Source organism: Dryobates pubescens, chromosome 2, assembly GCF_014839835.1.
Source record: "Dryobates pubescens isolate bDryPub1 chromosome 2, bDryPub1.pri, whole genome shotgun sequence".
Taxonomy (NCBI): Eukaryota; Metazoa; Chordata; class Aves; order Piciformes; family Picidae; genus Dryobates; species Dryobates pubescens.
In genome coordinates this window covers 16,470,295-16,496,069 of record NC_071613.1, presented here as the reverse complement: position 1 = coordinate 16,496,069, position 25,775 = coordinate 16,470,295, and the positions used below count along the sequence as shown (strand labels likewise).

General features: G+C 39.9%; 1 protein-coding gene across 2 annotated transcripts in view; it reads right to left on the bottom strand.

The window, feature by feature from the left end:
- Positions 1–25,775, bottom strand: part of FBXO11 (F-box protein 11) — a 74,872-nt gene that overhangs the window by 27,578 nt on the left and 21,519 nt on the right. The window contains exons 2-5 of one of the 2 annotated variants that reach the window (XM_054171114.1): positions 8,658–8,785; positions 8,444–8,525; positions 3,036–3,177; positions 1,593–1,722 (exon numbers count right to left, since the gene is read on the bottom strand). In XM_054171114.1, coding sequence (XP_054027089.1) covers positions 1,593–1,722; positions 3,036–3,177; positions 8,444–8,525; positions 8,658–8,785 — 482 coding nt within the window. Of the gene's footprint in view, positions 1–1,592; positions 1,723–3,035; positions 3,181–8,443; positions 8,526–8,657; positions 8,786–25,775 lie in introns of both variants that reach the window. The other variant, XM_054171121.1, reaches the window with a different exon arrangement.

The following is a 25,775-nucleotide window of genomic DNA, read 5'->3' as shown; positions in this document are numbered from 1 at the left end:
AACACCTCCAGGGACATTGACCCCACCACCTCCCTGGGCAGCACATTCCAATGGCCAATCTCTCTTTCTGTGAAGCACTTCTTTCTAAGATCAAGCCTAAACCTCCCCTGGCACAGCTTGAGACTGTGTCCTCTTGTTCTGGTGCTGGTTGCCTGGGAGAAAAGACCAACCCCCACCTGGCTAAACCACCCTTCAGAGGTAGTCATAGAGAGCAATAAGGTCTCCCCTGAGCCTCCTCTTCTCCAGACTAAGCAACCCCAGCTCCCTCAGCCTCTCCTCACAGGGCTGTGCTCCAGACCCCTCCCCGGCTTTGTTGCCCTTCTCTGGACACCTTCCAGCAACTCAATATCCTTCCTAAACTGAGGGGCCCAGAACTGGACACAGTACTCAAGGTATGGCCTATCCAGTGCTGAGTACAGGGGCAGAATGACTTCACTACCCCTTCTGGCCTCACTATTCCTGATACAGGCCAGGATGTCATTGGCTTTCTTGTCCATCTGGGCATACTGTTGGCTCATGTTCAGCCTACTGTCAAACAGTACCCCCCCAGGTCCCTTTCTGCCTGGCCACTCTCCAGCTTGCAGATAGGTGGGTTTGAATGCACAGACAAGAAATCTATTAATCCCCTAATTAACAAGCCATCTGCTGATATTAGTTTGTTCCAGAAACTATTCTGACCTCCCATATTAGGCATGCAAGTTGAAATGGCTATAGGAAGAGCATGAACAACTAAACCAAGAAGCTAACCTACTTATGCAGCCAGAAGCCTGTAAAGCGACTGTAAAGCTTCATATACCTCATCCATGCCTCAACAGATGTTCTTATTTCCATCTTTTTATTTTCTAGCAGCTTGACACAAACCAAACTGCATTTATGTGGTGAAGAATAAGGAATCTTGTGTCTTCACTTTTGATTGAGTACTGAACAAAGAAGCCAAGTCAAGTATTTGCCCTTCACAAGCTTCAGAATTTCATTAGCCAGTTGTCTAATGTAGGATATTGTATAATATACTCATCTTGATATTTATTTCCCTTATGCTATTGAAACATCACTCCCAGCCTTCTTACAATACCTTTGATTCTTTGGATTAGAGGTTGAATCGTGTGCCTTATAGGTAGCTTGTTTAGCTCCGGTCATGGCAGCTGTAAATCGCTATTTAAGCCCAAGTGATAGCAATATACTGTTTGGTTGGCTAGAGGATGATGCATACAAATCTGATAACCAGCATGCACACAGGTTTAAAGTATGTAAGACAACAACAGTATATTTGAAGTTCATCTGAAAGTCACAGACGATGACAACCGCTTCCACAGAACTTCAGAGATGCAAAATGACAAGGAAAACCCAAGAGGGAAGAGGTGGATGTTCAAGCACTCCACTTTACCTTGATGCCTCCCTAAAGTGTACCTCAAAATAAGAAATAACCTTAGATTTCCTTCTACTACATAGCACAACAAAAGGACCACTCCCCATCTCAGCCCCATCATCTTTTGAAGTACAAAACCAAAATAATTAGTTGCCAGCCACATTTCAGAAGTTGGTGTTTTTACTGTTATAAGCCATCTTTAAGTATCAATGAATACTATTGTTACCAGTTGCTGAAAGCTTTCTTTCCAGGGATTTGGATGTTCATATTCTTCTGGATTGATCTGGTAAAATTTACCAGGTTCAGGATGCATCATTGGACGAGTGTACTCAAATACTTCCATATACAATCTTTTCCTAAGCAGAAGAGAAAATGCATGTATTTCTGGTTACTCTTCCATTTTATTGCAACACACCAAATGTTAAAAACTGGGATTTTTCTTTCACAACAGCATGTGCCAGTCTGTGACAGTGACTGTGACCAAGATCAGTACCAACCACTTCAAAACACTTTCAAAACCATTTTTCTGTTGGACTGACTTATGTGTTTTTCTCAGAAAAAAATGTTGACAGGTGTTTCATGAGCCAAGAAAAAAAGACTTCTCAACATCCTGCTCCCATGAAGAAATTTATTTGGTTAGTTCACCCTTAAGACTCTGATTCCATAAACTGTGTACTACCTACAGCACTGCTTTAACACTCACAAAAGCTAGTAGCATAATAACAAAGCTGAAGACAAAGTATGCCACCACCTCTTTCTCGCCTTGGCAAAAAAAAGAAGGGCTAAAAAACAAAATAAAAGGCATTAGCACAGAACAAATGCTGCAGTGTGTTTCAGAGAGTTCATCAGTGGGCAGAGCAGAGTGGCTTAAAAAAGAAGAAAACAGCAGACAACTGGATTATTTTGATTAGTGCCAGAATACAAATACCTGCAGTGCCTGAGCCCGCTGATAAGAAGCACAGGCTTACAAGATGCCACTGAACCTCAGAAGTTGTCATTCACCTGACAAGACTCTCCCTAAAACTGTCTTCAGGACAGGAAAACCTCATTTTTAAAGTCCAAAAAAGCTTTTGTGATATTGTACTCAAATGCTGTAGTTTGTTGTGGTTTTATTTTCCCAGTCTTAATCTTTGTTTTTAAAACACAGCCTAAGAAATGGATGCTATTTTTTGATCCCATTTATGCAAGCTTTCAACAACCCTGGGGAAAGGTGGATTCACATGGGAGAAAACAGCCTGAGCATACAACTATTAAACAGAACTAAGACTCAAATCAACTCAAATAAACAAAATCTGAGTAGTATGAGAGAAAGTCTGCATCTAAATGTGTCATTTGTTTTGCATCGAGTAACACAATCCCCACAGAAGGGTGAAAAAGGTTAAAGGAGGGAAGAAAGAAAGGAGTGGCTACTGAAGGGGTAACTTACTGATGTTTTAAACCAGCCATTATATAACTACTATCTACACTAGTAGAGGATCAAAAGTTTTACTGTGCAACACATAATCAGATACTCCCATGTAGCAGAAAATGCTTAAGTAAACCAGACCAAGTGAAATGCAATTGGTTTTAATTCAACTGATTGTAACTAACATTTCCATTTGTCTACTGCACCAGCACCCTGTGGAGCACACCTAGTTCTCAAGATAATGCAAAATAGCTTTTCACTTACCACAAAATTGGATCATTAGCCAGCTCACTGAAGCGTTTACACACACAAGCTGCTCTACAGAGATCCTGCTCCAGCAGGTAGGAGAAGATCTTTAGAACCACTTCATCTGGCAACTTCTCCTGAAGGTATTGTTCTGCAGGTGCTGCTATTAAACAGTAATCTAGATAAGATTATCATCATATTTAACCAACCCAAATTCTGATAACCAAATTGCCATTTGAAAGATTCCCATTTAACATGCCAATGATTTCAAAGAAGCATTGTGGGTTTATGTTTCTTTTTCTTTTGGTTGGTTTGGGGTTTTTTTGGTGGGGCTTTGTTTGTTTGTGTGAGTTTTTTGGGTGTTTTAATTGTTTTGGGGTTTTTTTTTTGGTAAAGTACATTTCATCTAAATCTAAATAAAACAAACAACAACAACAAAACAAACCACACACACACACAAAAGCCAAACAAAACACCACAAACAAAGCCCAAGAGGTAAATGTTGACTCTGGAGTCAGGTTGAAGTTCTAGACCTCAAGTCCTCCTTCCAAACTTTTTAGTTCACCTTTTCCATTGAAGGAATCAAATCTGCATACACCTGCAGATGCTAAGGAGGCTACTGTGGCATGTTCCGGATCTACTGGCTTCTCACTGCTATTAACTTCATTAACCCACATTAACCACAAGACAAAATAAACAAACAGACAAACCATCACGATCATCATCCAGTACCAAAGTCAAAATATCTGCAAATGTTTTCCAACACAAAAAAAATTTACTCAGAAATAGCTGCTGTGTGGAGAAACTAGTAAAACTTCAGTGTTCTCCCACAATAAACACATGAGGAAAAAGCATGTCTGGGATGCGTGGAATCAGTAGCCAGCAATAATTCCAAAGTCTTCTCCTTCCATTTATGCTCCTTCTTTTAAAATGAAAATTCTGAGTCAGAAGGAAAGTTAGCCTTCCCAGGTGTTGCATTTCTTGAGAAAAGTCTGACAAAGAGACATTGCCAGATGACTGTGTGGAGGTGTGAATGCACTTTGTTGAGGTCCTGCTTGTGAGCACATTCACACACTCCTGTGTGACAGTTCATACAGGAAACCTCCACTTGCAGGATACCTCCTGTGGCAGGTATCTTACTCTGTTTGCATAGGTCACTTGTTTGGTTATTGTCTTTAGGATCTTTTCTGAGGCAGAAGCATACAGAAAAGGCTTCAAAGCTTAGAGGATTTGTATGCAAGGCATTAAAAGCCCCTACTACATTCATAATGTCCCTTGCATGACTCCACATTTCCTAGAACATTTGAACCTGCAGAGCAATAGGATTGTGATTTTTGGCTACTACAGGATGACTACTAAAGTGCCCTTCAGCAAGATGACCTACTAAATTTGAGGGAATAATATTCTGAAAAATAATTTCCATCTGAGATCACACACACACACTAGGGTAGCCCAACAGTTCATGCTCCCATTTTCCTCCCTAGGCTCTATCTCAAAATCAAACCTGAAATCCAGATGTGCTACCTCTCTGCAAAGGGCAGGCACCAACTTTGAAAGTGTTAAAAAAGCCTCTTGCAATAAAATTTTTAAAACAAGAAAGCAAGCCCCAGCCACTCCCAGCACCCCCCTGCTATTTTTCAAGCTGTATTAACTTTGCCCCTTAGGCACTGCTTGCAAAATGAAGATGATGTTTTTAGAAGTGTTTGCTATCCTCACCCACCTTTTTTTTTATTTTTAATTCAAAATCCTGCAGAAGTGAGAGATCAAATTGCCCTTTCGCTCAACTAAAAAGCACTTGATTTAGGATTTCTCCACTCAGCTCACTGGCATAGTGATTATTAGGTGGAATTCTCCAATAGAATTTGAAAAAGCTAATTTGCTTCTTAATGTGAAGACTCGAAACATCCCCTGGATACATGAGGGAACTCCGTGCTTTTTTGTTTTACAAATGCACATTTCAGGTTTTGAGGATCTTTTAGTAACTTGTCACAACAAGGAAGCATTCAATATGTTCTTCCTCCTAGTTTACAAAAATAAGCTGAGACAGTTTTAAAGGTTTGTCTGGCCACCAAATTAGAAACATGTGTGCTGCTATTCATGACAGTTCTACGCTTCTTGACAAAGTGAAGCTTCAGTACAAAACACGCAATTAAAAAACAAATAAATTCAACAATTGAGCAGTTTTGCAAATAAGTGTTAAAAATGGGGAAAAAATCAAAATGAAGTGCAAGAGGTCATCATCAATCTTAGTCTTTGCCCTAATATAACGTGACAAATTAGCTGTTTCTAAGTAACTAAAGTGCCAAGACACTAGACAATCCAAGAGTCAGGAACACAGCTGGTTATTCTGTTCTGTTTCCACAGGACAGGGTGAAGCTAATTCAGTTTCAATTTTGATCATTTAGCAGATAGAAACTAGTACAGTCTAATAGCATGGCAAAAGGCAGGCAAAGATGCCTGAAAGTGAATCACCCTCTTCATAAAAAGCCCAAGAATGCCATCCCAAATTGTGTATTGTGTCCTGAATGGGTACTTTTTGCCCATTATAAGGGAGAAGATGGAGACAAACTGCTTTTGGTCCATAAAGAGGCATTCAGCAAAAATATTTTCTTGTTAAGAAACAGCAGTATCTTAGAAAAAAAAAAAGCATGCAGTGTTCTTGGAAAAATACCTTGTGATTCAATAGAAAAAGCCAAAAATAGATTTCAAAAGGCACTAAGTTCTAGGAATTATCAGCTGTGCATGTACCTAATGTACAGAACTATCAATGAGTGAGCCGGTAGCCTAGACTCTCAACCCCTACTGCAGCTCCGCAGCCCAGCGAAATTCCTTGTCTCTGAACTGAAGTATTCCAAAAGTGGTTAAAAAAACAAATCAGCAAGAACTGCCCTATATAAAATGGATAGGCAAGTGGAGTGAATTAAAAGCAAGAGAGGGGAAAAAACCTACACAGGAAGAAACAAAGAGTATGCCAAATGATTAAAACCCTGGATTAAAATGACTCCTATACTGAGATTACAGCTCTCTGTAAATCAAGAAACATGATATTAGCTTAAGATACAAATATTTGGATCAGTAAGATCTAAAAGATCAGTAAGATCCACAGATGTCAAATGCTGAATTTGTAGGTTCACCAGTCACTTGTGACATAAGAAGCACAGATCCAACATAACCATTTTCTTACCTACATTTTTGGGTTCTTTGTCTTTTGTATTCTACCTAAAAGAGCTTAAGTGGAAAATTATGTCAAGATTGATTGTTTTTAAATTACAATTTGAAATAGCAGTTCTCTCTCCACAGCATGGATTATGAAATCCATAGTAAAACAAGGAACAGTCTTCTGTTTTATCAACTACTGGCTCCACTCCAGTTGGAAACTGGCATTGCTTCTTTCATCTCCACCAACCTTCCCTCAGCTCAGAGTCCATACAAGGACTGCACTCCATCAAGACATTTTCCTCTGTTTCTAGTCCCATAGCTTCATTTCATCTACAGCTGTGTGATTGTATATGACAGTATACAATCTCTACTAATGACAATCTAGAAAGTCTCATGTTTACAACTCGGCCACATCATCTATCATTATCCAACCAAAAACATTAAAAGGAACCCCAACATCGATATTTGTACAAATTTAGAGGAATATCTCAGAAACCCAGTGGAGAAAACAGAAAATAACCATCAGCCCTAGTGGGAAAGATTAATAGAAAGATGGGTTGAGAAGCACAATACAATCTTAAGAGGACAATTTTAAAATCATTGTTTACAATTCCATGATGGAGAAGCAGCACTCCACAATCACAGTGGTTTCCTCATAGGAGCTCAAAAATATAACAAAAGGAATGGATGGAGAATTCCTCTGGAAATTAAGTGTTATTCATGATGTCATTGGTACCACAGGACAGGATGAAAAGTTACTACCTTCACTAGAGGAAGGAGGAAAGCAAAAGCATAATGAAGAACACATCAAAAGTGAGCAACCCTGAGGAAAAATTAAGAACTGATCATGAGAAACTGAGTCAATGACAAGATAACTTTGCATAAGGCTTCCAATATCAAATCAGGAAATGGAACTGGAAGTAGAATGACACAGGTTAAACTTCCATTGGTTCTGGCTATTTCAAGGCTATCAATCTGAGGTTAAATGATTCTTAAGAGTTAATCAAAGGGGAGGGTGAGAATAAAACAGAGGGGGAAAAGAAAGAGAGGCTTGAAAGAGAGTATCTAAGAGTATGGAGATGGTGAGAAGACAGAACAGACTTTGACAGAAGAAAGGAAAATGGACCAAAGCCTTGTGCCAGCTGCTCAGTTTCAATTCACAATACTAAGGGAGGCACAGACTTAGAAAAAAAAAATGGCAACAGAAACCATATTAATGGGAGTTGGCAAGCATCAGTGTTGATCTCCCAAAGAAAACTGACAGCAGAGCTCCTGGAACTAAAGAGCATTTCAGGAGATGAAAAGAAACAGCAGAAGGACTGAACAGTGAAGGAGAAGAACAAAACAAGTAGGATGTGTGCCTATATATGTATGAATAAAAAATGTGTGTGCGCACAAATAAAAAATGCACATATATACACACACTGTAGAAACATTGCATGTTGGGCCACTGAGAAAGGCGGTGAGCGACTTCGTAGGACGTTGGCTAGTGATAGGACTAGGGGGAAGGGAGCAAAACTAGAAGTGGGGAGATTCAGATTGGATGTATGGAAGAAGTTCTTCACCATAAGGGTGGTGAGACACTGGAACAGGTTGCCCAGGGAGGTGGTAGAAACCCCATTCCTGGAGGTTTCTAAGGCCAGGCTGGATGGGGCTCTGAGCAACCTGATCTAGAGTGTAAGGTGTCCCTGGCCATGGCAGGGGGGTAGGAACTAGATGATCCTTGAAGTTCCTTTCAACCCTGACAATTCTATGATTCAGTGTGTTTATTATACACTGTAAACACACTGTGTATATAGGTGTATGTGTATTGTTTATTCACAAACACAGACAAACTCTCCCCTCTCTCCACAATGAACTGATATGATGACATACCAAAACTACCTCTAAACACCATATTGGAACAACACATCAATATGAGAAATATTAAAGAAGCCTAGTCAGAGTGCAGCACCATTGCAGCATTACTGCTTCTACCAGTAGCTTGGGTACAACTACACAGTTCTTTGAGGAGAATAAAAACAAACAAAAATCCAGAAAAGACCCAAACCAACATGATTAAAGGACCATCTTCTAAAGATAAAAAATCAGATTAAAATTGTGCTTTCAAATTTGATGTTCAGAACAAGTTTGTAATTGTTTTTTCACTGCTGTCTCTCAGTTGGAGATCACACAGGAAAAAATAAGTTTAGGGGTCTGTGTGTTAGTTAAATGTTTCCACATCTTCTCCCACATCCCCTTATTTGTTTTGTACAAAGAGTTATTACCTGATAAATCTTGGGATTTTCCAGATACTCTAGCACGTTTAGCTCGGTGACCAAAGTTTTCAGTAGCTGAAGTGGAGGCACCCTTTGAAATCAATGAGAACTCGTTCAGTCATGAAGTCACTTATGAGAAGTACTAATTATCCTCCTGAAGATAATCTTGAATCAGGAGAATTTACTTTGCAATTGAAAAACAAACAAACAAACCAAAACTTACCTCCATGCTGCTCTTTGTAGGGCAAGCTGTTCTTTTAGGTAGAAGAGTTTTTCTGCGAAGTTGGTATGGACTGTTTTGTGCACCAGGACCTGATTCTTCTGCAACCATATCTGCAGGTACATCATCATCTGTCAATGAAAAAGGGAAATTTGCCAATTACTATTGCAGTTTTGGTTTGTACCAGAAAAATGCTACAGAAACTTGCAGATAAAAAGATAATCAGGAAGGTGGGGAGAAAGTAGTAGAGCACAGAGAACTTTTAAGTGGAAAAAAATCAGGAATATCCACAGCACAGGTAAGATTACAAGAGAAAGTACACATGGATTAATTCATGTTCTCCATAGGTACACAGCAGCTATACCAAATGCTGCTTAAACCTTCCCTCCCCCCCCCCAGAAAAAAACCCTCCCCAAAACCTAGGCTCTCCGTTTCTCTGCAGGCATAGAACTCACTGTGCTAATTCCATCATATTTTTCACCTATCAGCATAATGAGGAACACTGGAGTTTCATTTATTAACCAGGTGTTATCAAGAAGTTCTTTAGTAAGCATAGCATCTAGTACAAAACTCAAGGCAGAATTTTCCCCAGGTATTTCAGGAATAGCCCAGGCCACCATAGAAATCCTTCTGTAAAACAGAGGTAACTTTAAACAAATGCATTCTGTATGCTTAAATTATATTCAGAACATTAAGATTATATTCTCTCTCTGCCATTAAAAAAAAACCCAAAGTGCAGAAAGTGTAAGGAGTATAATGTTAAACATTTTTTTATTCATTGGTTTCAATTTCCCATGTTTGTATATTTAAGGAACACAACCAGAACATGCAAGGAATAATTATATCACTGCATGCCCTACAACTAGCATCACATAATGAAGTTCTAAGCATTGTTAAAAGGCTAGAATAAAAGCTGTCTAGAAATGAAATTAAAGTAAAAGGTATACTTTTTGAAGATGCTTAACTGTGAGAAAATAATTTCAGGCTTCCTTTTCATTTTAACTGCTTTTTCGTTCTTAAATTGGGTAAAATATGATGTAGAAGGTGCTGCAGGGTAAGAGCTTTTCCTGAGCGAAGAGGGACTGCAGTCAAAATCACAACAAATACAAAAGCAGCCCCACCATAAAACTGCCCTACTCTTCAAATATTAAACCAGTCCTTTTTAAAACACAGAGAAAAGCAATTTTCAAAGTTCCAGCAATTCCCTTACCTTGTAAAACCTTAATCTCACAATTTTCCAAAGGGGTTTGCATTTGTTCTGGTGATTTATTTTTTCACATAAATGGCAAAACATTGCATTTGTACAGGATTATGTATGCCATCACAGCCCAAGTTGTTGTATCAGTGACACCTAACCAACACAATTCCTCCTTTGAACTTTTACTGGTTCAAATTTGTCCTCTACCTTAGCAGGCATTTATGAACTGCAAACCCTACCATATACCATCAACAGATTTCACCACTGCCAGGACATCTAAATAGAGAGCAGAAGTTGATAAAAAGAGGAAGTTCGCTTGTGGTATGTGTGCAACTTCACACAGTCAGTTCAGGGAAAGTGTCACCAGCTCATTAATCCACCTGAAAACTAACCATGATTAGCCTTCAGCCAGTCCAGCAGCTGGCCCAGCCCAGCACAGCCGCAAGGAGGGGACAAGATCACACTCACTGGGAAAAGCCACCACCCTTTTGCAAGCACAGCACAGGTTTCTAAGGACAGAACTGAACTGTAAAACATCTACTAAAACAACAGAGAAACCTCCCTAACTTCAGGTGCAAGCCAGATTACTCTCCCTCTCCCCACTGCCGCTTGCACAACACACCTCACCAGCACTCGAGCACTTCTCGATCTTTGACACCAAGTATTAAATCATTATGAAAAACTCCTGAAGGACATTGATAGATGAACTGTTGCAGAGCATTTTCTTGTGAAGGAATGTCTGGCACTGTAGTCTTAGCATCACATGCTTGCAGAAGGTTACTAACCTCACAGCAGACCCTTTGCATACTTGTGATTCAGTTGCCCAATTTTACCTGCTTGCTTTCATCTTTGATGGAAAATACTCCACCAATTCAACAAGATATCAGCAAGTAGAAACTACTACTGAAGAGTTCCCAGCCTTCCCTCACAGGTCAGAGGAGAAAAGGAGTTGGAAGTCTGAAGTGGGTCCTGCCAGGAAGAATTTGGGCAGCCACCAGAGCAGCAAGGCTCTCTTACAGCAAAACACCCAAATGTACTCAAACACCACTGCATGTATCTTCTTTGCAGCATTTATGTCTATTTAAGATCTGACAGTAATTGTGATTTCAGCTGCTAATATCCCCCAGAGGAATGCTACTCGGGGATTTTGAGCATCTTGTCTTAAGCCTGTTCCCCTCTATTGCACCAAAGACAAAATGAGTGTCTCAATGGCTGTATTTCCCACCCTGTTCTAGATGGTCAGTACAATAGTTCAAATCTGCTATGTGAAACACAGCACAAGTGTAAGCAGTGAAGAAAATAGAAGGTGATTATTATAAGAAAACAAAAGCAGAAAAATTGGCTTCCTTGGTAGGTGATGAAAAGGGCAGAGACAAACCTCAAACATATCATTAAAAGTAAACCCACGGAGACCACTAAGGAAAGAGAACTGAGAACCCTTGCAGGGAAAATGGAAGTAAAGGTCAATTTGGCTGAAACACTGAAAATCTGGCTAAGCAGAAAGGAGATGTATTCATTTTCTTGCAGTAGATTAGGAGGAAGGCAGAAGCCTTGCTCAAAGATTACTTTTCTAGCACAGATGACATGAAGGGATATGCACACACTCACTCAAGATTCTCAGCAGGGATCAGAAGAATTAAAGTCTTCCTTTTTCCATCCCAGTGGCAAAGCAAGAATCCACACAGCACATGGGAAGTAGAAGGATGCCCAGAGTACATGTGTGGCAAGGTGCTCATCACTGCTGGGCAATGCCAGGCTGGAGGCACCAGCCTGCGTGACAGCACACCCGGAACCTATCCTGACAGCAGCTCATGAAGAAGAGGAATTCAGGAACCAAGAGCTTCTGGCCTGGCCCTGCCTCAAACCTGCTAATCACGTGCAGGCCATCTGCTGACTGTAGAAGGAAAACCAGAGTCAGGTCAGTCAGATGATGACTTCTCACCTGCAGGGTTTGATCCACTGCTTCTGCAGAGATTTCTGACATTTCACAATCATGACTGATACTATTTTTTTCTAACATGGCCTGTGCAGTTACCATCAAGTGAAACTATCAGAAACTTGAAAGTCTTAAGTGATCTGTTAGAGAACTAGCCTCAGTTTTTAGCCTTCCAAATGCTCCATTGTACATTCTGAACTGACTAAAGCATCTACAGTACCAGCTTTCAGGTAAACGCTTCTCAGAAAGTGCTATTTCCCAAAGACTGCAGATTTACCCTTCCCTCATCAAACAACATGACAAAATACGTAACACAGACCGAAAACTTCCAAGAGCTGGATTTTTACATTTTTCCCCTAAAATCCTACTCACATAACTGATACATACCTTTAAAGAAGAAAGATCAATTTTAAAACAAAGAACCCCAGTGTCTCCAAAATACTAGGTGGCACTTGGAGGTTCCTTCCAACCCAGACCATTCTAGGATTCTAGTTGGAAAAACTCTATTTTAAAGCCTAACAGTATAAGCTACTGCATCTAATAACATAATTAAAAGACAGTATAAATCACATTTGTTGATGGTGGAAGTATAAAAGTCAATAAACAAATTTGGAGGAGTGTGTGTAATATTAACATCCTTGTACAAACACCTGCTGAAATGACTGCCAGATGCTGTCACTGTTTTAAGCAAGTCAGTGTATTTGCAGTTTTTAATTTTTAAGATATTAAATTAAGCCACCTGTTCTCAAACAAACATTTACCTGACTATTTTACATCAATGATACTCTAAGATAAAATAATTTCAAACAAATAAAGTTTATTAAAAATTAAAAACTCGGCGACACTGACTGCCCCAAACCTGTATTTAAATTAAGCAGCAGCTTATCTGGTAGTTCAAAATGAACTCAGGAAACTGAACCATAATACATGCTTTAACACCCACACAGGACCAGCACAAAATACTTCCTGGAGGGGAAAAAAAAAAACCAACCCAAATTCATCTGACACTCTGTCAACTGCTCTATCAATCAAGACTCTCCTTCATTTCCACACACGCTATGGAATTGTGTACCTTTAAGTACATATGGTAGAGTACACAATTAACTCTTTTTCTTTGTTTCATGATGACACTGTAAGTTACAGAGAAGTGACAAAGGACTGTCAAAATGGTTTATTAACAAAAATTAATTAAAAAAAAAAATTCACTTCCATAGAAAGTTTCTTGTCTACACCTTCTTCTTTAAAAAAATAGGCAACAGTCACTTCTGCTTTACTTCGCTTTCCAAGAGTCATCTTAAATATTAATGACTTGTGAAGACAGTAAGGTTCATAAAAGCTTTTGAAAAGGAATATCTAGAACTCCAAAAATTCCTTCTTTTCCTTTTTTTCTGATAAGAGTGTGAGTGTTTCAAGGGAAGAAGGTCATACAGGGTATACAGGATAGACAGAGTTTACTGACTTGATCCGAACACTGAAATTTCACTTTTTCTGTGAAACCAAACACACTTGTAGTTAAGAGAAGCAAGATGCTGGAGAACTGGGGTGGGGCAGGTATTCCCAAGCATGGAAATTGTTCCTGCAGACTAGGGGAACAAAATGGTGAGACTCTCCCAACTAGTTTTAAAACAGAAAAATCTGTATCAATTGAGAGTAGGTACTGAAAGAACACTCTGAGAGATAATATTGAACCTATTTGAATAATGATTTGCCTTGCCTATCAAACAAACTTCACCAGTAAAGCATTTGACATTGAGGTTCTAAAGTGGTGGGATTTCAGAAATAAACTATTAAGACAACAAACCCCAACAGTGTCCATAGCTTCATCATTAGAAGAAAATCTGAGAACTGCAATGAAAATGTGAACTGATCCATCTCAGTTGCTTCGCATACAACAAACCTTGCTATTTTTCTTGGCAAAAGCTTTAAACTCATCCACTGTTAACATAAAAGAAATGCCAGTATATTATAAGGAAAGAAACTCTGCAGTATTGTCCAAGCAATATCCAAAGCAGGTTGACTAACAAAGACAAAATCCAAAAAGGTGGGGTTTTTGGGAAGTTCTGATGACACAGGCCAGCAAGAGTTGCTTGGGACCCCATCCTTGAAGATATTCAAAACAAGGCTCGACAGGGCACTGGGCAGCCTGATCTAGATGAGGATGTCCCTGCTTACTGCAGAGGTGGTTGGACTAGATGACCTTTAGAGGTCCCCTCCAACCCAAACCATTCTGTGATTCTATAAGGATTATTTTGACAGAAGTCAAGAGTGTTTGGAACGAGAAAAGACCCAGCAAGAAAAAGCTTGAGAGACAGATCTCCGGGGTACGTAGCAGCCTTTTAGCTTGGAAAGGGGACAGACATAATGTTAAAAATGTTTGCTTTCTTAAAGACTGCAGAAAGATCAGACTCACTGAACACCATATGGAATAGAAAGATTCTGCCTTCTGGGAAGTAACAACTAGGCACAATAACCATTACTGACTCCCAGAGTATTTTTTAAATACACATACAATTTCTTACTGATAACAAACCAAAGATCTATTACAGAACAACATCCAAGCTTCTTGAAATTTGTATATATTTGATAAACAAAAAACCATATGCAGAATACCTAGAATTTTTTCCTGTAGAGAAATTCCTTAAATTGAGAGAGCATCTTTTTGCAATTTACACTTTAACTTTTAAACACTGATACACAGAGACAGATTGCTGCTCTCTGGAAATAGGTCGTGCAGTCATGATGGCCTAAAAAAAGAGTAAGAATAGATCAGACACTGAACTCTACCTGTATTTGCTCAAAAGCTCATGTTAGTTTGACAACACATTTAAATTTTCTACAGGGAGAAAAGTAACACATTTATCTACATGGAGAGTTTTTTAAGGCTCAGATATTTATTGTTTTGGTGTTAATATTGGTTGGCCTCTGGAGTCACAGACTGTGAAGGGCCTTGCTTAAACTGAGACTACAGGACTAGGGCAGCAATCATCCCCCTATACTGGGCACTACACTGGGGTCAATTTTAGGCCAGTCACTCCAAGAAGGACATTGAAGTGCTGGAGCATGTCCAGAGAAAGGGAACAAAGCTAGTGGAGGGTTGGAAGAACTGGTCTGGTGAGGAGCAGCTGAGGGAACTGGGGTTGTTCAGCCTGGAGTGAAGAGGCTAAGGGGACACCTTCTGTCTCTCTACAACTCCCTGAAAGGAGGCCGTGTGAGGTGAGGGTTGGTCTCTTCTCCCAGGAACAAGTGATAGGATGAGAGGAATGGCCTCAAGTTGCACCAGGGGAGTTTTAGGTTGGATGCGAGGAACAATTTCTTCCCCAAAAGGGTTGTCAAGGCCTAGCACAGGCTGCCTAGGGCAGTGGTGGAATCCCCAGCTCTGGAGGAGTTTCAAAGCCATGGAGATGTGCTGCTGAGGACCATGGTTTGGTGGTGCCCTGACAGTGCTGGGCTAAGGGTTGGACTCGATTTTAAAGGAGCTTCCCAACCAAAACAATGTTGTGTTTCCGTGACAACTTCATCTAAGACCAAGCCACCCAAACACATGACTCAGGTATCACTGAAGAGTCCCAATCAGGAAGCATTTCACCAATTCTTCTTAAGATCTAATGGAAATCAACATCTACCTAACAATTTGATCTTTTTTTCTTCTCAGCACACTGAGAAGCCCACTACAGCAATCCTTGCACAGGCCACTCAAATCAGAAGGGGGAAAAACACTCACTTCAAAGGTCTGTTAGGTCAGCAAGCACCCTCAAAATGCTGCATGCTAAAATACAGCTCACATACACGAGGCAAAAATTTAAGTTCTTTGAGCTGGCACAAAGCAGGCAGAACGTGAAAGGAGACAACTGGGAAAGATAAACTGGCTGCAAGCCCAAAACTTGTCCCCAGCTATATTTCTTTTAAAATTACCAACCATCACAAACAGTTACTTACATCTCTGAACCTTGTTCACTAGAGAGTTCAGAGTGTTAAAACCATCTAGCACAAAACCCACGTGTGAACATGAGTTAAAAACCCCTCCAGGTCCTCTGAATTCATTTTCCTTTTCAGAAGCCAGAAACTGATAACCAGGATTTGATGAAAAATTCCAGTCTCTTTCCACAAGCATCCCCCAGAAGAGGTATTTAACACCAGGTTAAAGACATTAAGATGCACATTTTTATTAGACATACAGAATAATTGTGCAGGTAGCTGCATACTTGAGCTATTTGTTAGCTAACTCATTTTAGAGGGAATGAAAAAATAAATCTTTTTCTTATACCAAGCACCTCCAATAATCAGCATTAGCACCTTTCAACAATAGTACTGACAAACTAGAATAAGGAGATAGAAAAATAAAAACAAAGGAAGAAAATCTCTTTGCTTGGTGGGGTTTTTTTTCCCCTTTGGTATTTGTTTTGGAACTGGAAGGGTTTGGTTTGGGATTTTTGTTATTTATTTTCCTTTTTTTCCTTTTTAATGATACTGTTTTCCCAAACTGATGATAAGCGTACTACACCATCATCTATAACACAGAGCAAACTAATAAACGAATCTCCAGGTGGCTGCTTTGCAAGTATTTTATCAAGAGAACTTGCCTTCCTGCTTAATAGGCAGCTTGACTCCTGCTCTGACAAGCCCTCATTGAGAAGGGACAAGGATCCCTTTTAGGGTGCATTCCTCATTAATAAAGCAATACTTTCAATGCAGTGCCCTTGCTGCATGATTCCTTGATGCCACGGTGAAAGAGCTGACCAAGCAGATTTTAAAGGTTCAGGAATACACAGTGTTTAAGGGCCCTTCCTCATTATATTTCTGATACTGAAGAAAATAGATTTTATTACTACAGGATTTCCCCCCCTCCTCCCCCCCCAACTACTGACTCAAGCTTCCAACTAGTACCAATTTAATTAAAATTTCTACCTGGTCATATCACTTCATTTGTCTGAGCAGTCAAATTACCAGACTCAAAGGTCATCCCCCTCTCTGGATACAATACACCAACTTCCATCTCATCAGAAAAGCAGAACCAGTGACAAGAGCAAAACCACACTGGAAGATGTTCAACTATTACCATTTTATTCTGAATCACAATTGGCCATAAAGATGTTTCTCATCAACCACCATATTTTCAGATCAGGCCTTCAAAGTGCAAGAGGCAAGAATGCAACCTTACAACCACACCCTTGGAGCTATTGTGATGGAAAAATAATACACACATTAAAGAACAAACAAACTCTAACTGCACAACCTTCCTCCTCCTCCCTACAAAAATCCCCCTTTACCAGGAGATGGCATCTCAGAGAGAAAGAAATGATAGATTCTCCAATAGGTGAACCTGCTCTGGCAGGGGGAGTTGGACTATCCCCAGAGGTCCCTTCCAACCCCCGTCAGTCTGATTTTCTGTGCTGCATGGGAAGCTAAGAGAAACCTTGCTCAGAGAAACACAGCTCCCCTTGAAAGGGGAGGCACGTTTATATGCAACAAAATAATCTACACAGCTGTATGTCTCATTATGACTAAACACTATTGCAACTATTCAAGCTTAACTCCCTTAAGACAATCTCAGGGCACAATCATTTCACCAAATTTTAGGAACCAAAGCCTCCCACAGATTCCTCTGCCATAAGCCACTTCTGCCTGTAACACAGGCAGAAAACATTAAAAAGTATCTCCTGCTATTAAGAGCAGCAGCTGATTAGAACATACTTGCCGTGCAAAACCATCTGCCTTAAAGGGACTCTCCCTCAGACGTGACTGACATCTGTCAATACACTGGGCCCAGCTGGAACCCAGCTCTGTCAAGGAGCAGTTTTGATATAATAAACTAGGAATTTCCCAAGGTTCTTCAGAATTAAGAGTTTCTGAAATGCCTATCATGAAGTGGAAAGGCAGTCACAGATCTGTCTTGCAGTGACAAAATAACCAAGGAAAATGCAACCAAGACAAAAGGGCAGACAGTTCTTTCTCTGTGCTGGGGGATGAGGGAGATTGTGTTTAGGAAGAGACTGGATGGGGTGCTTGGTGCCATGGTTTAGTTGATTAGATAGTGTTGGATGATAGGTTGGACTCGATGGTCTTTTCCAACCTGGTTAATTCTATTCTATTGAGTAGATATTCCCTTCTCCAAGAAAGAGGCAAGGGGAGGAAAAAGTACATTAACAGTACTTTAAAGCTTACTATATTTGGCTGTCATTCTTCCCTTTCTGTATCCTACCACTAAGTTATGTCAGAGGAAGGAAAAAATAACAATAAAGAACCCCAAGCCATCACCTTAAGCACTTTCTGTGATTTAATGTAACTAGGAAAACAGAGTGTCATCAAGAAAATCTTATGTTGGATTCTTGACTTCTGTAGAACCCAGATAACACTGACAGCTTTCAGAAACAATATAAGCCAACATACTGCAAAGGGTAGTTTTCTGAAGAAATCCCATAATGGTGTAGATATGTACTGCAGCAAGCAAAGTTTCCAAGTCATGTTCAGCTGCAGTGTCAATTTACACCAGCCATTAGAGCAGGAAGATGCAGAAGAACACCACACAGGCCAGAGGCAAAAAGGGGGACCTTGTAACTTGGATAGGTATCTGGGATGAAAAAGAATACCCTAATACTACTTATAATTTTGGATATCCAGAAGCACACACCACTAGAAAAAGGTAACTCTGAACTGTAAAAGGTGGAACATGACTTCTGCTACCTCTTTTGGCTATTTTCTCTAACTTACTACCACTATGACATTAAATATACATGTTACTTTCTTAGAATCACAGAATGATCTGGCTTAGAAGGGACCTCCAAAGGTGATACGGTCCAAGCCCCCCTGCAGTCAGCAAGGACATCCTCAACTAGATCAGGTTGCCCAGAGCCCTGTCAAGCCTCACTGAATGTATCTCCAGGGATGAGGCCTCAACCACCTGCCCAGTCAACCTGTTCCAGTGTTTCACTACTCTCATGGTAAAGAATTTGTTCCTAATATCTGATCTAAATCTGCTCTTCTCTGGTTTGAAGCCATTGCCTCCTGTCCTATCACTGCAGGCCTTTATAAACAGTCTCTCCCCATCCTTCCTGTAGGTGCCCTTCAAGTACTGGAAGGTGGCAAATAGGTCTCTCTGGAGCTTTCTCTTCTCCAGGCTAAACAATCCCAGCTCCCTCAGCCTGTCTTCATAGCAGAGCTGTTCCAACCCCCTGATCATTTCCATGGTCCTCCTCCGGACCCGCACTCCGTTAGCTCCTGGTCCTTCCCATATTGAATGCTCCAGATCCGAATGCAGTACTCCAGGTAAGGTCTCACCAGAGCAAAGTGGCAGAATCACCTCTCTGGATCTGCTGGCGACACTTCTTATGACACAGCCCAGAATGCCATTGGCCTTCTGGGCTGCAAGCTCACGCTGTCTGCTCATGTCCAGCTTCTCATCCATCAGCACCTCCAAGTCCTCTTCCACAGGGCTGCTTTCTATCACCTCATCCCCCAGTCTGTACTGACAGTGAGGAATGTTCCAGCCCAGTACTACAATCAACACTTCTACAAGGATTTCAAATGTTGCAGCTGAAATGAAAAAAGGCAAACAAAAAAAATCAAACTTAAACCACCACAAACCAAAAGCCCCACGAAACGCTACCAGATGAACATCACTAGGGACAGTACAACAGTACACCAAAAACTGAGATACACGACAGAATGGAGATGAAGACTTAAATAACTAAAATGGATGGATGCCCTCAAATTATTCTCTTTTATTTACCAAAAAGTCAGAGCCCTATTCTAGTATACAGCTATTTCCAACCTTTCAGCAGGGTTATTCAACCCTAATTATGCCAGCAACATGAATACACAGAAAGATAAAGCAAGAATTTCTTATCCTTAGATCAGTCTACAGTTATGTTGTATTTAATATACATTGTAATAAGGCTGAATTTTACATGATGAACTGTGGCAGGTTTTCATGCACCAAGTCAGACTTATCTGATCATTACTTACTCTGAAAACTTTTCTAAATGACTGTTCCTATTATTTCATTACTTGAATTACAAACTCCATAGTGCCTGACAATCAGGAAAGCATGGCTTTGTTTAGCTTCTGGGAAATGGCTGAGAAAACAGCATGTGGAACTTGTAAAATCAAGTATCGTCAGGGTGCAGGAAGAAACTGCTTTATTACTCATTACTTATTTACCAGCATATATGTTATTAAGATGGGTCAAGAAAGCTGTCATCAAAACATGAGACACTAGTGTAGTAGGCAACTACTGATTCAAATCCAAATTTGTTAAGAACTACAGTAAAAGTCAAAAAGGCTATCACCACCAAACACCATAGCACTAAAGGCCAACAAGCCTACCTAAACCCAAGCTGCTTTAAGAAAGAAAGGTAAGCAAACCATCTTTGCAGAGATTCAAAACCCACCTGGACATAATCCTGTGCAATCTGCTCTAGGTGAACCTGCTTCAGCATTTCCAGAATCTGTGTTAGACCTCCCAAGGTCCCTTCCAACCCCTACTACTCTGTGATTCTATACAGAGAACAACTAAAGGGCAAGTGTCAGGAGGATGGAGCCAGACTCTTCTCAGTGGTGTCCAGTAACAGGACAAGGGGCAATGGACACAAACTTAAATACAGGAAGCTCCCCATAAACATAAGTAAAAAATTCTTCACTCTGAGGTTAGTGGAGCACTGGACCAGGTTGTGGTCTTCATCTCTGGAAACATTCAAAACCCACCAGAGTGTGTTCCTGTGTGAACTGCTCTAGGTGATCCTGCTTGGCAGGGTGGCTGGACTAAGTACCTTCAGAGAGGTCTCTTCCAACCCTTACCATTCTGTGAAATCTACTGGGGAAGATAAGACTAAACACGTTTCCTAGCAAGTTTTACAGTATATTAATATATGATATAAATACAAATTGGAAGAACACAGCTGTCTGATTTCCACTGGCAACATACGCTGCCAACATTTGTATTATATGCTCAAAGAAACTGCAGCACAGGGAGGACACTCTGTTCTTTGCCCCGTAGAAAAAGGCTCTCCTAAAGCACCCCAATCCAGCAGTTACAGCTCTTGGACATCTGGAGGGAAGGGAAAAAAAACAAAACAAAACATCCTGGGGTTTTATTAGAAAACCAAATGGCACTGTTTTGATGCATCCAACCTAGCTGCTACCTTTGTTGTCTGTTTTCTAAACAAAACTTCTTTTAAACCATGTTTATTTTTAACGACACATACTTTATTCAAACCTAAACACCCTGTGTAAACTCTATGCACATTAGTTACCCAGCACATTCCACACCACTTCATAACCACTCCACAATGCTTCCCTACTTTCAACTTTCCCCTGTTTTCAATTGCAATGAAAACATGCCATCATGGGCAGACTAATTATGTCTTTTTTTTTTTTTACCATTAACAGCAGCATCATGCATGAAATGCTGGATCAATGAACTTCTAAAAGCTTTTTTTAAGTAGCTATTAAATTTCCATTAGCATTTTCTAGCAGCACTGGCATCTCCCTCACATTGTGAATAGCTCTTACACGTGGGTTCACCAATACATGCTTAACTGTACTAGAACTTCTGAAGAAATCCAGATTTTTAATACATAATGCAACTGATTTTGATCAAGGAACTTAGTTTTCAGTAGAACTTCAGAAACTAACACACAAGCAGATGCAACTGCTAAGGTGTGCGTGGGGGTGGAGTGCAAAAACTCAGTCTATTTGGCTGTTAATTATGTCTTTTGGCAACTAATTACACTAATTGCAGATTCTTCAGCATTTCTCAGGGAAAAAAAATGTAAGGGCAGCTTAATTTAAGAGTTCCCAAATTGATGTGTTTGCAGTGAATGTTCTCAAGTCTCAAACCCTGCAGATGATACACCCTGCATCTTGAGGAACTATTTTCTGATACTGACAATTTCATTATAAAGAAAAAAAAAAAAAAAATCACCAAACCACTATCCTAGCTTCTTTTCCCAGCATTTTTTAACTGTTTTTCACATGGTCCCAATTTGGCTAAAGCTCTGTTACAGTAAACAATATGAAAACACAGGCTAAAAAACCAAACCAAAACAGAACAAAAAAAACACCCAAAACTTTTAGGTTATTTTTATTCCTAAATAAAAGAACTGCTGGCCACCTGCCTTTCAAGTTTACTCTTAACAACACTGAGACACAAAAAAAACTTCAAGCAGGCACTGTAAGCTTGACTCCCCAACATCAAGCAGTGATCACAAAACAGAGAAGAACTTCCCATTTTTCACATTGTCCACAATATGCAAAAGTGAAGTTCTGAAAGTTTTCAACAGGGTTTTTTGTTGTCCCTCCACTGCCTTTTATGTCCAGACTTTCTGTATGCCTACAGCAGAATCTTAACCATTTTTGTTTGCTTAAACAGGTCCTCCTACTCATGCACCCAAATTCCATTTTTGTTTTGTTTCCATAGTTCTGGATATTCACCTATTTTAAGACCAGATAAAAGAGCTCTTTGTCATTTATTCCATGTACATTTTGAAGTCCTGACACACCATGCTTCCTACAAACCCTCTGTAATTTGTCATGCCTCAGTACAGTAAATTTTCATTTTAAACTCTTTTAAAATAACATGCATTAACTATAAAAGCTGTTTGAATGTCTGCAACAAAAAGCAACAGGGAAATGCCAGGGTTGGAGACAAGAGTGCGACACAGCCCCTTCCAAACCTCAAGCCCTTCACTATCACAGAAATCCTGTGCTATGAGCTATCATTTTGGATGGCTGTTTCCAATAGCCTTATGCTAGAAGGCCACAGGGATCTAAAGAAACTTTCAGAGAAACAAGTGCACAACATTTAAAGATCATCTAGAAAGCTGACCAGCTTAATATGCAGTTTTCCCTTCCCTGTCTGAACAATTCCATCACTATCCCCCTGCTTTACATATTTTCCCTGGGGCATATACACCAAGCAGGGTGCTTAGAGACCAAGACAATCTGAGGACCAGTGGACATAACCAAATTATTAAACTCCTCTTCTGTTTTACCTACATTTCTCTTTCTTTGGGGAAAAAAAAAAGAAAGAGTAGAAAAATATGGATAAAGACTGAGTAGATAACATTAAAAGTTGCCAGTATTTCCCATGGGGAGGTTCCCCATCATCCCATGGCTAGTGCTGGTTCCCTCTCTAACCCCTTGCTCCCTAGAAGCCTAAGCAGTTTGAGCTTGTCCTTTTCAGTACTTCCCAATGCTGATGAAAAATTAAACAAATATACACAGGACAGAAGTGCAGCTGTTTGTATATGCAGAGCTTTCAAGCCATACTTCTCTAGACACTTTTGATATATATACAAAAATACATCATAAAGAGTCACAGGTATACAGCCCTGGAACACATTCAAACATGCTGATCCAGCAGTAAAGATAAACATCTCTCATCTAGCCAAACTAATTTGACTTAGTACGTCAACAGCCTAGGTCAGTCGCAACACCTCAGTTAAGGGAGGGCTGCCACCTCGTAGTATTAATTTATTGTGGCTTCTAGGTCATCTGACAATACCCTTAAAAGGCTGCAGGAATAAAGAGTATTAAGAAGGACCATCGTATTACAAACAAGACAGATGGCTAACAAACCTCCAGGTAAATGCTGTATGACAAATAATCTTATAGGATTATTCTCTCTTTTGGAAGACAAACTGCTCAAATAGAATTTAAAATAAAAACAAAATACTTCTTTGGCCCCAGGCACTATAAAAGTTCATTTAGCTCACAGTTCTACACAAGTAAGCTGAGGAAGCATTTATGCACTGTAAAGACAAAGAAAAAAAATACTAAAATTCCATCAGAGCATTTACTGTGGGGGTGACTGAGCACGGGCACAGGTTGCCTGGAGAGTCTGTGGAGTCTCCAAACACAGCAAGCCCTTTCCAAGGCAGCCAAGGCTGCTAATACAGCTTCTGTGACCTACAAAGAGGTAGTGAGCAGACGACCAGCTCGAATGGGCTGTTCCATGCATCTTTGAAGGATAACCTAAGTTAGGAGCCCAGACTTCCCACAGAGCCAGCAAAAGGAGAAGTTGTCATTGGAGAACAATTCATTAATTGTTTGACTATAGCATTCTCATCAGGCAGGTAACATCTCTCTCAGTCCTGCTGAACATACCAAGACTTTAAGTAGTTACCCGCTAGATCTCCTACTACATGGCCTCACTAGTACATTGTATCTCCAATCCAACTGCTTTTACCCAAGGAATGCTTTGTTATAAACCACAAATTTGAAGCACATTAGCATCTCAAAAACCTCAGCCCATTTTCGCTCAGCTGAGTACTCCTCACATCCAGAAATCCCTCAATCCCAAACATCCTGACATTAGGATAGGAAGAGAGACCATAGTATTTTCAACTACATACATGTAGAAATATACTGTTACATAAACACGGGTATTTTCTATGCTGGCAAGTGTGCCTATCAAAGAATCTGTATCAAAATTAATTTTGTCAGCAAGAAACATATTAGAAAGGACTAAGAATATTCCAGGGTAAAACAGAACACACTCAGCACAGCAATTTCAAGATTTAATTAAAAGTACTAAAACTATAACTTGTTAAAAGTGTCACACACTTACAGAAACTTCCTTCTTCTCTTAGACTTCCATAACAGATGCATTATCTCATTCCTTCCCGACTGGTAGACTCAGTTTCATGTTATTATCTTTTTTCCCTTCAAATTTCTGGACCAGGAGCAACATTACAAAGCATTTGGACCAGGAATTAGGTTGTAAAACCTCCTAAGGTACTTCTACAAACCTGACCAGGCAAGTGAAACATCACCAAGACTTTACAAACACCTTATATGTTTATTGAATAACAAACAACTAAAGGGCTAGCAACCAATGAGGTAACAAAAAGTTTAGAGTAGTAGCAACCTTTTTACAAAATTAGATGTTGATGAAGCTTCACTTTCAATTTCTGTAATTATATCTACAGGAAAAAAAATATACAGACATCAATGTCTGCAGAAGCTTTAAACAGGAAGACTCAATCTGATTCCCACTCTAAATACCCTTCCAAAAGGTAAAGAGTATGTGTTTAGCATGAAAAGCACACACAAAGACAACCAAGCAGAAGTCATGAAACTGCTGCCTGACCATGTAGTCTCATTTACACTGCTCAAACTTGGTTACAACAAAAAACTAAAAGCTTTGATTACAGAGGCCTAGGAAAAGATTTATCCCTTACCACTAGAGTTGAGAACAAGAGTGAGACAAAGTCCAAGACATCCAACAAATCTTCCTCAAGAGATGAAGATTTCAAAACGAAGTGCTAGGATAAAAGCAACCCTAACTTCTAATCTCCATTCAGAAGTAAAGCCCTCTTAGGGGCACAGCAACCTGAGCAGAGGTTCCCAGTCCTACCAGGCACATAACCCAGGGCTATATATGCTGAGCTCTCCATGGTTCAAGAAGGATAAGCATTCAGCAGAGGTAACTGCAAGCAAGCTACACCCCCTTCACTCTCTTCCCATCCCCATATTGTGCTCTTCCAGTCATTACTGTTTGTGCCAGGATGGATGACATACTTGACTTACAAGTAGCACCTACATAAGGATGATCTTCAAAATAGTATCTCCCCCCTGTATCTTTCATCTGGAATTAAATACTTAGACTACTATTGTACATCAGCTTTGTACAAATCTCCAAATATCCTCCTGGTACAGAAAGAGATCATTCATTATTCTTCCATATTCTCCTCTTTGGTTCTCAGTGTTTAATAAATAAATACTACATGAATCAAGATGTGCTACTGTGCCAAACCATCGTTACAAGGATATCTCTGCAACTGTAAACTGAAGTCTGCTAGAACACATGCTGGCTGAACACACAGAAAAACTCACCTGCTAGACAAGTTCACACCAGTTAGAAAACCAGAGTAATGACATATTCAACCTCCTACACCTTCACTCTAAATTACAGTCAATTTGCTAAAAGTGAAGCCACACGCAATCACTCTCCTTTACAAAGTATACTCTCAAACTAATGAATCTACAG